This window comes from Nerophis lumbriciformis, linkage group LG32 (genome assembly GCF_033978685.3).
Source record: "Nerophis lumbriciformis linkage group LG32, RoL_Nlum_v2.1, whole genome shotgun sequence".
NCBI classification, from domain to species: Eukaryota; Metazoa; Chordata; class Actinopteri; order Syngnathiformes; family Syngnathidae; genus Nerophis; species Nerophis lumbriciformis.
This window is the reverse complement of record NC_084579.2, coordinates 14,968,033-14,982,794: the sequence shown is the minus strand read 5'-3', so window position 1 is coordinate 14,982,794 and position 14,762 is coordinate 14,968,033. Positions and strand designations below refer to the sequence as shown.

The 14,762-nt window shown below is 44.2% G+C and overlaps 1 protein-coding gene across 1 annotated transcript in view; it reads right to left on the bottom strand.

Moving 5' to 3' along the window:
• Positions 1-14,762, bottom strand: part of pappaa (pregnancy-associated plasma protein A, pappalysin 1a) — a 288,874-nt gene that overhangs the window by 190,091 nt on the left and 84,021 nt on the right. Inside the window, exon 7 of the mRNA XM_061927311.1 lies at positions 4,660-5,161. Within this exon, the coding sequence (XP_061783295.1) occupies positions 4,660-5,161 (502 nt within the window). The remainder of the gene's footprint in view (positions 1-4,659; positions 5,162-14,762) is intronic.

The window sequence follows — 14,762 nt, the reverse complement described above, 5'->3', positions numbered from 1 at the left end:
ACACAATGCTACCTGATAATTTATGGATTTTTCCGGGTTCACATGCTTCGCACGTCGCCAATAAATTAGCCTCGTCAAAACCGACGAAAGAAATTGTCAAACGGATCACGGTGGACCGATAAAATTGTTCACATTAAACACACAATCATTTAGCACAACTCTCGTTGTGTCGTGTCATGTGACCTGTTTGACACAAAATATGTAAGTCTACGTGTCATGTGACCTGTTTGACAGAAGACGCAACGAAATGCACAAGACGCAGCCCCAAAACCGAAGACGATCGACCTGGGCATCGAAAAAGGAAACAGCCACCGCACGGTGCGAAAATCCACCACCACTAACGAGCCCCGTGAGATCGGACTGGCATGCACAAAGGCTAAAGACGATGACAGAACGCGATGACCGGGCTCTTGTTAAATTTGTGAATCAACACAAGTGACCTGTGTAAATACACTATATTGCCAAAAGTATTTAGCCACCTGCCTTCACTCACATATGAACTTGAAGTGCCATCCCATTCCTAACCCATAGGGTTTAATATGACGTCGGTCCACCTTTTGCAGCTATTACGGCTTCTACTCTTCTGGGAAGGCTGTCCACAAGGTTGCGGCGTGTGTTTATAGGAATTTTCGACCATTCTTCCTAAAGTTCATTGGTGAGGTCACACACTGATGTTGGTCGAGAAGGCCTGGCTCTCAGTCTCCATTCTAATTCATCTCAAAGGTGTTGTATCGGGTTCAGGTCAGGACTCTGTGCAGGCCAGTCAAGTTAATCTACATCAGACTCTGTCATCCATGTCTTTATGGACCTTGCTTTGTGCAGTAGTGCACAGTAATGTTGGAAGAACTGTTCCCACAAGGTTGGGAGCATGGAATTGTCCAAAATGTTTTGGTATCCTGGAGCATTCAGAGCTCCTTTCACTGGAACTAAGGGGCCAAGCCCAACTCTTGAAAAACAACCCCACACCATAATTCCTTCCTCTCAGTCAGAGTTCCCAAACTCTTCCAATTTCTTATAATAAAACCCACAGTTGACTTTGGAATATTTAGGAGCGAGGGCATTTCACGACTGGATTTGTTGCACAGGTGGCATCCTATGACAGTTCCACGCTGGAAATCAATGAGCTCCATGACCAGCCCATTCTTTTACAAATGTTTGTAGAAACAGTCTCCATGCCTAAGTGCTTGGGTTTATACACCTGTGATTAGGACACCTGATTCTGATCATTTGGATGGGTGGCCAAATACTTTTTGCAATATAGCGTATATCATATTTCAACATGCTAATATATATAACAAAATAAAATCTGTCTAAGGATTTGGCGTGCAGGTGTGCTGAATACGTTACTTTACCCTTGGACTACCTCCCGCTTTGTCAGACTAGGAAGTGTCATCGCTCCATCTTGCATAGCGTCCACCCTCTTTCAAATCTTATCAGACCCCACATTTTCCCCTTCTCGTGAGAACCGTGCCGCCCGCGAGATGGCAAAACACGACCAATCGGTGCCACGTACAGCAGAAAAAAAATACATTTTCGAAGAGTCAGCACATTCCACGGGAGCAGAGCCCTAAACTCTCACCGCGGCGTGCACATAATACTTTCAACAAGCCATCTGTTTGCCCTTGCTTCACGGAACGAGGCGGGGGGAAAAAAACAAATGTGGGCAACGAATGACCCGCGAGTTTGAAAACACAAGTTGAACCGCAGGGTTCGAAAACAGATATCTGGTATTGCGAGGATATGTTTGCGAGGGCAATAAACAAACACCCACTCAGCTGTCAGCTTGAAAACAGTCCTAATTAGCAAAGCTTTACGAAAAAAAAGAGGACCCTTATTTCCTGGGCATACTTGCCAACCTTGAGACCTCCGATTTCGGGAGGTGGGGTGGGCGTGGTCGGGGGTGGGGTGGGGGGCGTGGTTGGGGCGGAGGCGTGGTTTAGAGGGGAGGAGTATATTTACAGCTAGAATTCACCAAGTCAAGTATTTCATATATATATATATATATATATATATATATATATATATATATATATATATATCTAAGAAATACTTGACTTTCAGTGAATTCTAGCTATATATATATATATATATATTTATTTTATTATATAGATATATGTATATATAAATAAAATAAATACTTGAATTTCAGTGTTCATTTATTTACACATATACACACACACATAACACTCATCTACTCATTGTTGAGTTAAGGGTTGAATTGTCCATCCTTGTTCTATTCTCTGTCACTATTTTTCTAACCATGCTGAACACCCTCTCTGATGATGCATTGCTGTGTGGCACGCACAAAAGTACTTTCATCAAATGCATTAGAGTCTGGAATCTTCCATCTCTCCCTAGCATGGCCCAAAACCGGTCAATCTTTGCTTCCTGAGGAAGATCTTCAGTGCCAAGCACTTGGTAGTCCACTACTTCTTCCCGGAGGCTATCCAGGTCCAATCGCAGCTGCGGCTTGGAACTTACAAGCTGTTATGAGAGTAGCGTATGCGTGTGTGTGGCCCTTTAATAGGTGAGCATGTGAGGTGAGTGACGTCAGTGAGTGTGTGGGCGAGAGAAGAGAGGGAGCGGTAGCGTGAGTGCGGGCGGGGACTAGTTTGTTTTGTGTTGGATTGGCTGTGTGCAAGCAATCAATAAAGCAAGATTTGCAACTAATCGCCGGACTCAGGCAGGAAAGGTGCAACAAAGCGTATTTTTTCATCTTACTCGTCGTCGGCGTCGCCATGGCTGTATCTTCCTCGTTCTTCTGCTTCGTCTCCTTGTTGTGTGCGCAGTTGTGCACACAACAAAGCCGTATATGTTATTGATGTTATAGATGGCAGTATTGTCCTGTTTAAGAGTGTCACAACATTGCTGTTTACGGCAGACAAACTGCTTTACGGTAGACAAAAACATGACTGCTGTTGTTGTGTGTTGTTACCGCGCTGGGAGGACGTAAATGGAACTGCCTAACAATAAACCCACATAAGAAACCAAGAACTCGCCCTTGATCATTCTACAGTTATAATGTGATTGGGATATCGTGGGAAAGCGGACTCAGGTCCGCATAGATCTGGAGGGGGCGTGGCCTCCAGCTCCGCCTGAATTTCGGGAGATTTTCGGGAGAAAATTTGTCCCGGGAGGTATTCGGGAGAGGCGCTGAATTTCGGGAGTCTCCCGGAAAATCCGGGAGGGTTGGCAAGTATGTTCCTGGGACACCAGGAATTTTTTACCTATCTTGCCGATTGTATTGTACCATACGTCCCGGCAAGAAATCTGCGTTCAAAGAAATCGGTGATTCCCAGAGACCAAAAAAAGTATGCGGGCTATAGAGCGTTTTCTATTCGGGCTCCAGTACTCTGGAATGCCCTCCCGGTAACAATTAGAGATGCTACCTCAGTAGAAGCATTTAAGTCGCATCTTAAGTTAAAGTTAAAGTTAGAGTTAAAGTACCAATGATTGTCACACACATACTAGGTGTGGTGAAATTTGTCCTCTGCATTTGACCCATCCGCGCCCGGGAATCATTTTTGGTGATTTAACCCCCAATTCCAACCCTTGATGCTGAGTGCCAAGCAGGGAGGTAATGGGTCCCATTTTTATAGTCTTTGGTATGACTCGGCCGGGGTTTGAACTCACAACCTACCGATCTCAGGGCGGACACTCTAACCACTAGGCCACTGAGTAGGACATTCTGATTAAACTAATTTGTATACTCTAGCCCAGTGGTTCTTAACCTGGATTTGATCGAACCCTAGGGGTTCGGGAGAGGGTTCGGCGGAGCCTCTGCCGCGGAGGTCGAGACACACCCGACTCATCGTGAAAATAAAAACTTATCCCTATCGGCGTATTATGAATACCCCCAAACACTGTTCCCTCTAATTTCCTTCTGATTTGCAGATGTGTAATTAGTAGTGAGTTCATGCACTGTGTTGGTTTTGTTCTTTGAACAAGGTGACGCTCATGCACGGTTCATTTTGTGCACCAGGAAAAAAAACATATAACTTTGTCTTGAATTTGAAAAAAACTAAAACATTTTATTTTTCACTAAAGAAGGGTTCGGTGAATGCGCATATGAAACTGGTGGGGTTCGGTGCCTCCAACAAGGTTAAGAACCACTGCTCTAGCCTATAGACCCCATTTTTAGACCAGTTGATCTGCCGTTTTTTTTCCTTTCTGCCCCCCTCTCCCTTGTGGACGGGGCGGCCATGGATGAAGTGCTGGCTGTCCAGAGTCGGGACCCGGGGTGGACCGCTCGCCTGTGCATCGGTTGGGGACATATCTGCGCTGCTGACCCGTCTCCGCTCGGGATGGTATCCTGCTGGCCCCACTATGGACTGGACTCTCACAATATTATGCTAGACCTACTCGACATCCATTGCATCTGGTCTCCCCTCGAGGGGACCATATCTGCGGTCCTCTCCAAGGTTTCTCACAGTCATTCATATTGACATCCCACTGGGTTGTTTCCTTGCCCTTATGTGGGCTCTGAACCGAGGATGTCGTTGTGGCTTGTGCAGCCCTTTGAGACACTTGTGATTTAGGGCTATATAAATATTATTGATTGATTACCAAATTTGGAGCGGCTGTATACAAACCCCTTGGTGTTGTCCAAATGTTGCATAAGATTGAGTCAGAATGTCATTTACCTACCAGGTCACTCACCTGTCTGTATAACGGCGACTGGGTTCGTTGAAAAGGAGCCCGTGTGGCGCGTGGGTGAAGGGCGGCTGCCTCAGCAGGCGGTAGCGCAGAGGTTGGCAGTCGCCGCAAAGAGAGGAGTCTGGTTTGGACGCCAACAGGGTGGCGTCGATCTCCAGGTGTTGCTCCATGGTGAAAAACTGCACCCCGTAAACCTCCTCCTCAATGTCCAGCTTCAGGGTGAGCGCCGTGTCGCAGAAAACGTTGCTGGGCCCCAGGGAGATGTTGTCGCCGCGGACGGTGAGGAGGAGGATGTTGTGGATGGCGGGGAGAGCCGTTTCTTCGGGGCTGAAGAATGTGACCCAGACGGTCAGCGAGTCGGGCACCAGCGGGTAGGGGAACTCCAGCTGCAGCATGCAGCCCTGGAGTGGGCACTCGGACAGGCCCACGTTGCCCTGCTCGTTGCCCGCGTTGGGGCTCCAGGTGCGCACGCTCGGCTCACAGGGCTGCTCCACATCAGGAGGACCTGGGGGGAAAAAAACAAAACATAAAATATTAAACAATGACTATTATGTGTGCACATTTGATATATATATATATATATACGGTAGTGAAAAACATATATGTATTAATATAAATATAAACATACACGATTTCAACAATATGCATGTTATAATATACAAACCCCGTTTCCATATGAGTTGGGAAATTGTGTTAGATGTAAATATAAATGGAATACAATGATTTGCAAATCATTTCCAACCCATATTCAGTTGAATATGCTACAAAGACAACATATTTGATGTTCAAACTGATAAAAGGTGACAATAAATACTGATAAAGTTGAGGAATGCTCATCAAACACTTATTTGGAACATCCCACAGGTGAACAGGCAAATTGGGAACAGGTGGGTGCCATGATTGGGTATAAAAGTAGATTCCATGAAATGCTCAGTCATTCACAAACAAGGATGGGGCGAGGGTCACCACTTTGTCCACAAATGCGTGAGCAAATTCTTGAACAGTTTAAGAAAAACCTTTCTCAACCAGCTATTGCAAGGAATTTAGGGATTTCACCATCTACGGCACGTAATATCATCAAAGGGTTCAGAAAATCTGGAGAAATCACTGCACGTAAGCAGCTAAGCCCGTGACCTTTGATCCCTCAGGCTGTACTGCATCAACAAGCGACATCAGTGTGTAAAGGATATCACCACATGGGCTCAGGAACGCTTCAGAAACCCACTGTCAGTAACTACAGTTGGTCGCTACATCTGTAAATGCAAGTAAAAACTCTCCTATGCAAGGCGAAAACCGTTTATCAACAACACCCAGAAACGCCGTCGGCTTCGCTGGGCCTGAGCTCATCTAAGATGGACTGATACAAAGTGGAAAAGTGTTCTGTGGTCTGACGAGTCCACATTTCAAATTGTTTTTGGAAACTGTGGACGTCGTGTCCTCCGGACCAAAGAGGAAAAGAACCATCCGGATTGCTATAGACGCAAAGTTGAAAAGCCAGCATCTGTGATGGTATGGGGGTGTATTAGTGCCCAAGACATGGGTAACTTTCACATCTGTGAAGGTGCCATTAATGCTGAAAGGTACATACAGGTTTTGGAGCAACATATGTTGCCATCCAAGCAACGTTACCATGGACGCCCCTGCTTATTTCAGCAAGACAATGCCAAGCCACGTGTTACATCAACGTGGCTTCATAGTAAAATAGTGCGGTTACTAGACTGGCCTGCCTGTAGTCCAGACCTGTCCCCCATTGAAAATGTGTGGCACACTATGAAGCCTAAAATACAACAACGGAGACCCCGGACTGTACTTAAGCTGTACATCAAGCAAGAATGGGAAAGAATTCCACCTGAGAAGCTTAAAAAATGTGTCTCCTCAGTTCCCAAACGTTTCCTGAGTGTTGTTAAAAGGAAAGGCCATGTAACACAGTGGTGAACATGCCCTTTCCCAACTACTTTGGCATGTGTTGCAGCCATGAAATTCTAAGTTAATTATTATTTGCAAAAAAATAAATAAAGTTTATGAGTTTGAACATCAAATATCTTGTCTTTGTAGTGCATTCAACTGAATATGGGTTGAAAAGGATTTGCAAATCATTGTATTCCGTTTATATTTACATCTAACACAATTTCCCAACTCATATGGAAACAGGGTTTGTATAATGATAATGGCATATGATATGATACAATACATGATATATATATATATATATATATATATATATATATATATATATATATATATATATATATATATATATATATATATATATATATATATGATTTAAAAAATGTAATACTCAATGAAAAACAATTGTGTGTGAGGAAGAGGGGTGTTAATCATTGTGTGATGCAGTCTGCTGAAAATGATGGAAAGCACCACTCCACATAGCAACTGACGCTGTGGTCAAAGTTGGAATTGCCCCAAACATTAAAAATGTATATTAAAAAAAAAAAAGAAATGAATAGTTTATTATTTGAATACAACACAAATTACATTATACAATAGAATATTAAACCTACTAAAATATTATTGAAGTGTAATTAATAGATGCAAATAAAATATTAAAGTTTGATTCAGATCATGTTCAGATTTTGAACAACACTTAACTAAAATATCTTAGTTAAATTTTTTGTGTTTAATCATTATCCTGCCTTCTCCTTTGCTGTGATGTCTGCACCTTTGTCTTCAGTTCATTCGTCCTCGGCGAGGGGGCGGACCTTGAGGCACACCTGCTACTAATTGACCCACTAGTATTTAGGCTCGTCACTGACAGCTTGGCCTTGCCGGTTATTGTCTCCTGAACTCCTCAAGTTCATGCACCTGCTTCACCTCGCCAGTCCCGGTACGCTGTCGCTCCTTAGTCCTGAAATCCCAAACCTCTTAGATTTTGCTTCCTATCCTCCCTGAGGTGAAGAGGATTATTTCTTGGACTTTTTGCTGTGCTCAGTGCCGACCACTGAGGAACCTGTTTTTGTCTGTGTTACATGGTGTGCGCTTCTACCCCTTCGCCTTTTGTTATTCCTTTTTTTTGACTAATTACATTTTTCCTTTTTGTAATTCAACCTTGCCTCCCGTCTCTGCATCCTGGGGTCAACACCTTGAGCAAGACCCTAACAAAATGATTGCATTTGTCTACCTTTATAGATTCAATGTATGTTTATTGCTGATTGTATTGTACCATATGTCTCGGCAAGAAATCTGCGTTCAAAGAACTCCAGCTTATCAGTGATTCCCAGAGCCCAAAAAAAGTCTGCGGGCTATTGAGCGTTTTCTATTCGGGCTCCAGTACTCTGGAATGCCCTCCTGGTAACAGTTATAGATCATACCTCAGTAGAAGCATTTAAGTCCCATCTTAAAACTCATTTGTATACTCTAGCCTTTAAATAGACCGGTTGATCTGCCGTTTCTTTTCTGCTCTGTCCCCCGTCTCCTTCGTGGAGAGGTGGGGGGTGGGGGGGCACAGATACAGTGACCACAGATGACGCGCTAGCTGTCCAAAGTCGGAATTGTTGCGTCTGACCAGTCTACCTCTCAGGGAATTAGAGTCACTGGTCAATCCCAAGTTCTTTCAGATGACATATATGCAGAGTAAGAAGAACCATCAAGACAGAATAGGAATATTATCATGTTTTACCAAATCAATACAGTCACACCGTCATCTCGGGATGGTCTAACATTCAAACAGGAACAAACAACTTCTTGAATACGCAAACAGCCCCCACCCTCTCCAGAAAGGAATACAAGCTCATTGTTCTACTACAGATACGATATAAGGGAGTACTCCAACTCCTACATTGCAAGAAAGAGTACAAATGGAAAAACACTAGCTGATTTAAACATTACTATGAATAAAGAAATAACTCTTAAACATATATGCATTCTCCACAGGACCCAGGGTGGACCATTAATCAGTGCATCAGTTGGGGACGTCTCTGCGCTGCTGACCTGTCTCCGCTCAAGATGATCTCCTGCTGGCCCCCCTATGGACTGGACTCCCACTGATATGTTAGATCCACTATGGACTGGACTCTCGCAATATTATGCTAGATCCACTCGATGTCCAGTGCACCGGTTGCCAGGGGTGGGGTCCCCACATCTGCGGTCCCCTCCAAGGTTTCTCATTGTCATCCCATTGGGTTGAGTTTTTTTCTTGCCCTGATGTGGGATCTGAGCCGAGGATGTCGTTGTGGCTTGTGCAGCCCTTTGAGACACTCGTGATTTAGGGCAGGGGTCGGCAACCTTTACCACTCAAAGAGCCATTTTGACCCGTTTCCACAAATTAAAGAAAACAATGGGAGCCACCAAACTCTTTTGAAATTTAAAATTAAATAACACTACATACAAAGTTTTTTTTTGCTTTGTGCTATGTATAAACCAGGGGTCTCAGACACGCGGCCCGCACCTTAATATGGAAATGTAAAACGCGAGTTTTATATGAAGGGCACTTGACAGCGTCACACTTGCCAACCCTCCCGATTTTTCCGGTAGACTCCCGAATTTCAGGGAAACTATTCTCTTGAATGTATGCTGATTTTCACCCAAACAACAATAATAAGGGAGTGCCGTGATGTCACTACCTTTAGAGCCCTCTACAGCTTGAACACACAGCTTGCCAGCCCAGTTACATGTTATATGAGGCTTCTGCAGACACGCATACTTGGTTAACAGCCATACAGATCACACTGAGGGTGGCGATATAAACAACTTTAACACTCTTACTAATATGCGCCACACTGTGAACCCATACCAAACAAGAATGACAAACACATTTCAGGAGAACATCCGCACCGTAACACAACAGAACAAATACCCAGAATCCCATGCATCCCTAACTCTTCCGAGCTACTTTATACACCCCCGCTACCACCAAAGCCCGCCACCCCAACCCTGCCTCCCCACACATCAACAACACCCCCCCCCCCCCACCCCCTGTGCGTAGATTGAGGTGGGCGGGGTTTGGTGGTAGCAGGGTGTGTAATGTAGCCCGGAAGAGTTAGGGATGCATGGGATTCTGGGTATTTGTTCTGTTGTGTTACGGTGTGGATGTTCTCCCGAAATGTGTTTGTCATTCTTGTTTGGTGTGGGTTCACAGTGTGGCGCATATTAGTAAGAGTGTTATAGTTGTTTATACGGCCACCATCAGTGTGATCTGTATGGCTGTTGAACAAGTATGCCTTGCTGTCACTTAGTGTGTGAGTAGACGCCGCATACAAAATGTGACTGCGCCGGAACGCTGTTTCTTAGGTGAAATAGCGGACGCAAAATGCAGTGCCATCACGGCACGCCCTCAATTTTGTTGTCCGAGTGAAAATCGGAGAATGTTTGCCCTGGGAGAGGCAGTGTCTCCCGGAAAAATCGGGAGGGTTGGCAAGAATGCAGCTGAGCCGCATCAGAGTGGTCAAAGAGCCGCATGCGGCTCCGGAGCCGCGGGTTGCCGACCCCTGATTTAGGGCTATATAAGTAAACATTGATTGATTGATTGATTGATTGATTGCTAGCTAAACATTAGAATGTTGGATAAAAAAAAATGTCAATCTGGGATACATTGTGGTCCTGATTTGTAGTGGAAAATGGCAAACATTGCATGAATTGGCTCTCTTGAGATGTGCAATAATAAATAGGATGCACCTAACGATACAAGTCGCTGAAAGCCTTACAGGATGCCGATTTGTGCGTGCCTAGGGCTTCGAAGCATATTCATGAGGGCGGCCGGATCAAGAATGTGCATCACTGCGTTTTTTTTGAGCTCATGTGCACTTCTTGTGCCATGGAGGCAGAGGTGAAACTGAGAGTTCATTGTGAGTTCTTGTGCAGAGAGTGAGAGAGGTGAGTATGTTGCGAGAGGGGGGCCCAGCGTAAGGGCTCCGCAAAGTCATTACAAGCCCAAACAGTCACACTCGCTCCAAATTTGGAGTCACACACACACACACACACACACACACACACACAGCTAACTTGCATTATCCCAAGTGACGTACACTAACATTCATCAAGCACTTTGAGAAAGCCAGTGAGCGGCAGACACTATGTTCTCCCCCCGATTTCCTTTTGTGCACTTCCAAGCTGGCAAGCGACGAAGCCATTTGCTAACCTCATTTCTGGGCATCGTGCAAAATTCCACTGTTTAATCAAGTGAACACTGAATATGCTTTCCAAGCCACATTATCTCAACACATTTATTATTGTACTGTAACTGCGTGTGTGGCCAGAGTGGAGGTAAATGAAAGAAGAAGAAGAAGAAGAAGAAGAACGTGGAAAAAAGACAGTGAGGCTGGTATGGAATAATCGGCTGAAATACTCCAAGAGTTCTTTTTTTTTTTTTTTTTTTTTTTTTTGGTTTACTCTCAGTGACCTCCTCCTGTAGGCCGTGCTTGATTGAGTTTAGTTTAGCGTGCAGAACAGCCACCGAGAACACTTATTTCAGTAAAATCAGCTGTTGTGATGGGCTCTTCTCCTGCTGGCAGAAAGGGTTCGAGATTTATGGGTAGATTTTCATTTTCAAACCTTCGGTACTTCGACTGACCGACTTGTCCACGGTGTACCCTGTCTTCCGCCCCAGAAGGACAAGCGGTACAAAAATGGATGGATTTTGGAAAATGGTACAGACTGAGCAAGGCAGGCATAACAATTAAATTATGAATCAAGCTAACCAGGCTCTGACATCAATAAAAATATGCCAAGAAAAAAAATCGAATGTCCTGCGGTCAAACAAGATTTGTGTCCCCCAGTGAGAAACCAGACTGGGATTGCAAAGTTAACTACTGGATTTAAGTCTCAAGAAGAGGTTAAGGTTTTCCCCACCAAGGTGGTACCCTCAAAAAACACAAAAGACAAACATGGTCCAGGGAGGAATCTATAGAAATAAGCCAGGCATAACCCAACCAAGAACATTAGTCTCCATTCTAATTCATCCCTAAAGGTGTTCAGGTCAGGACTCTGTGCAGGCCAGTCAAGTTCATCCACACCAGACTCTGTCATCCATGTTTTTATGGACCTTGCTTTGTGCACTGGTGCACAGTCATGTTGGAAGAGGAAGGGGCCCGCTTCAAACTGTTCCCACAAGGTTGGGAGAAAACCTATGAAATCTGGCACTATATTGACAAAAGTATTTGGCCACTCATTCAAATGATCAGAATCAGGTGTCCTAAGTAAGCACTTGGCCCGGCCACAGGAGTATAAAATCAAGCACTTAGGCATGGAGACTGTTTCTACAAACATTTGTGAAAGAATGGGCCGCTCTCAGTGATTTCCAACTGTCATAGGATGCCACCTGTGCAACAAATCCAGTCGTGAAATTTCCTCGCTCCTAAATATTCCAAAGTCAACTCTCGGCTTTATTATAAGAAAATGGAAGAGTTTGGGAACGACAGCAACTCAGCCACAAAGTGGTAGGCCACGTAAACTGACAGAGAGGGGTCACCGGATGCTGAAGCGCATAGTGCAAAGAGGTCGCCGACTTTCTGCACAGTCAGTTGCTACAGAGCTCCAAACTTCATGCAACCTTCCAATTAGCCCACGTACAGTACGCAGAGAGCTTCGTGGAATGGCTTCCCATGGCTGAGCAGCTGAATCTAAGCCATACATCACCAAGTCCAATGCAAAGCATCAAATGCAGTGGTGTAAAGCACGTCGCCACTTGACTCTAGAGCAGTGGAGACGCGTTCTCTGGAGTGATAAATCACGCTTTTCCATCTGGCAATCTGATGGACGAGTCTGAGTTTGGAGGTTGCCAGGAAAACGCTACATTTCGGACTGCATTGGGCCGAGTGTGAAATTTGGTGGAGGCGGAATTATGGAGTTGGACTTGGCCCCTTAGTTCCAATGAAAGGAACTTTGAATGCTCCAGGATACCAAAACATTTTGGACAATTCCATGCTCCCAACCTTGTGGGAACAGTTTGGAGCGGGCCCCTTCCTCCTCCAACATGACTGTGCACCAGTGCACAAAGCAAGGTCCGTAAAGACATGGAAGACAGAGTCTGGTGTGGATGAACTTGACGCGCCTGCACAGAGTCCTGACCTGAACCCGATACAACACCTTTGGGATGAATTAGAACGGAGACTGAGAGCCAGGCCTTCTCGACCAACATCAGTGTGTGACCTCACCAATGCGCTTTTGGAAGAATGTTTGAAAATTCCTATAAACACACTCCGCAACCTCGTGGACAGCCTTCCCAGAAGAGTTGAAGCTGTAGTAGCTGCAAAAGGTGGACCGACATCATATTGAACCCTATAGGTTAGGAATGGGATGGCACTTCAAGTTCAAATGTGAGTCAAGGCAGGTGGCCAAATTATTTTGGCAATATAGTGTATGAAATCTGGCGCCCCAAATGTATGTTATAATGAAATATAAAAAGTTGAAAGCTGCAGAACTTAAAGCCATCTAAAAGCAAAATCAGAACTGAAAACATAGCCTCAACCCAAAAAGAACCGGAACTCACACATGAGATGGATGAGAAAACAGAAAAGTTTAGAACTATTGGAAATGAACCACCCAAACCATCAGGATGCAGCAATGTAGATGAAGGAGAACATTTGCTAAAACATAGGCATGCAACCTCCAAGATTATGAACACAGCTAAAGTGCTCATGACAATCAAACAAGTCAATGAAGCCATCTCCTTTATGACATCAGATGCAGGCAATAAACCATGCATCTTAAAGATCGATCAACTCTCTTATGCAGCTTCCTGGGTTGCTGTTTTTGAGAGTCTGGATATAAAGCAAAATAAAAACAGAAGAAATGAACATCAAAAAGAACCTGTAGAGACATATCGAGAGAGAAATCCAGAAACTAATGGCCACCTTGTCAGTCAATGATGAGAAGGAGAAAGGGTTCCGTGTGAAGGGAGCAAATAGCAAGGAAATATGGCAATGCAAGAAATCAAACATCTCCAAAGCAAAATAATCTCTGAAACAACAAATCCAGGCCAAAGTTCAGAGACTAAGACGTACGATAAACAGGGCAACCTCTTCAAACAAAAAAATGTAATGTTGAAGAAAAGTCATTGAAATTCTACATGGAGCTAGGGAATAAGAAGACCACCGTCCTAGTCGGTCTCGTTTCTAAAGAAGTACGAACTGGATTAAAATATGGAAGAACAACAAGTACTACAATCATGATGCCAAGAACAAGAAAACACCACTGAAGCGATAATGGAACAAGAAGAAACACAAGAAGAAACAACTAAAGCCATAAAAAAGAACAACTGAAATACTGCTGAACCTGACGAGGTAGCCAATTTCTAAAGAGCTTTATAAGCTAATAAGGACTCTTCCTAACACATGCTTAACTAGATCCACTCGACATCCATTGCACCGGTCGCCGGGGGGTCCCCACATCTGGGGTCCCCTCCGAGGTTTCTCATTGTACCCATTGTGTTGAGTTTTTTCTTGCCCTGATGTGGGATCTGAGCCGATGATGTCGTTGTGGCTTGTCCAGACCTTTGAGACTTTTGTGATTAAGGGCTATATAAATAAACTTTGATTGATTGATGCTTAAAACACTATCATCAAGGAACCGATCAATATCCAGGATGGCTAACTGAAGACACAGCATTCGTCCCCCCAAAGTTTGAGGGAACCCAATCGCAAGGTTACCTGCCAACCAAGGTCCTGACATCCATCGAACGCACCTATGCAGTCAGGGCGACCCTGGCTAAATTCTGGATCTGAGCAGAATGTATTTAATTTCACACTTTTTTATTCATGTAAACACATGTTTGTTACTTTTTTGAATCAAACTTAAATTAAATTGAATGCATGTTTTGTATTACGTCGCATTCATGTGTACGTAAATGTGCCAGTTCATGTGTGCTGGCATGACAATAAAGTTCCTTAAATTCTTGGCATTTTTCAATATTAGAATTTTTTGGTGGAAAATCGTACTTTCAACATGAATGTACACATCACATTACCGACCGGATAATCTAGGATTCCAGCCCAGAACTAACACTGCGCGACATCGGAGACAATAAAAATACCTGTGGAAATGTTCCATGCTATTTTATCAGTAACGGAGACGAAAGAGACTACGAATATGTTTGCAGTAAAATTTCACCCTTAATTAACCACACCACCCACAAATCGCGGGGCCCTACGTAC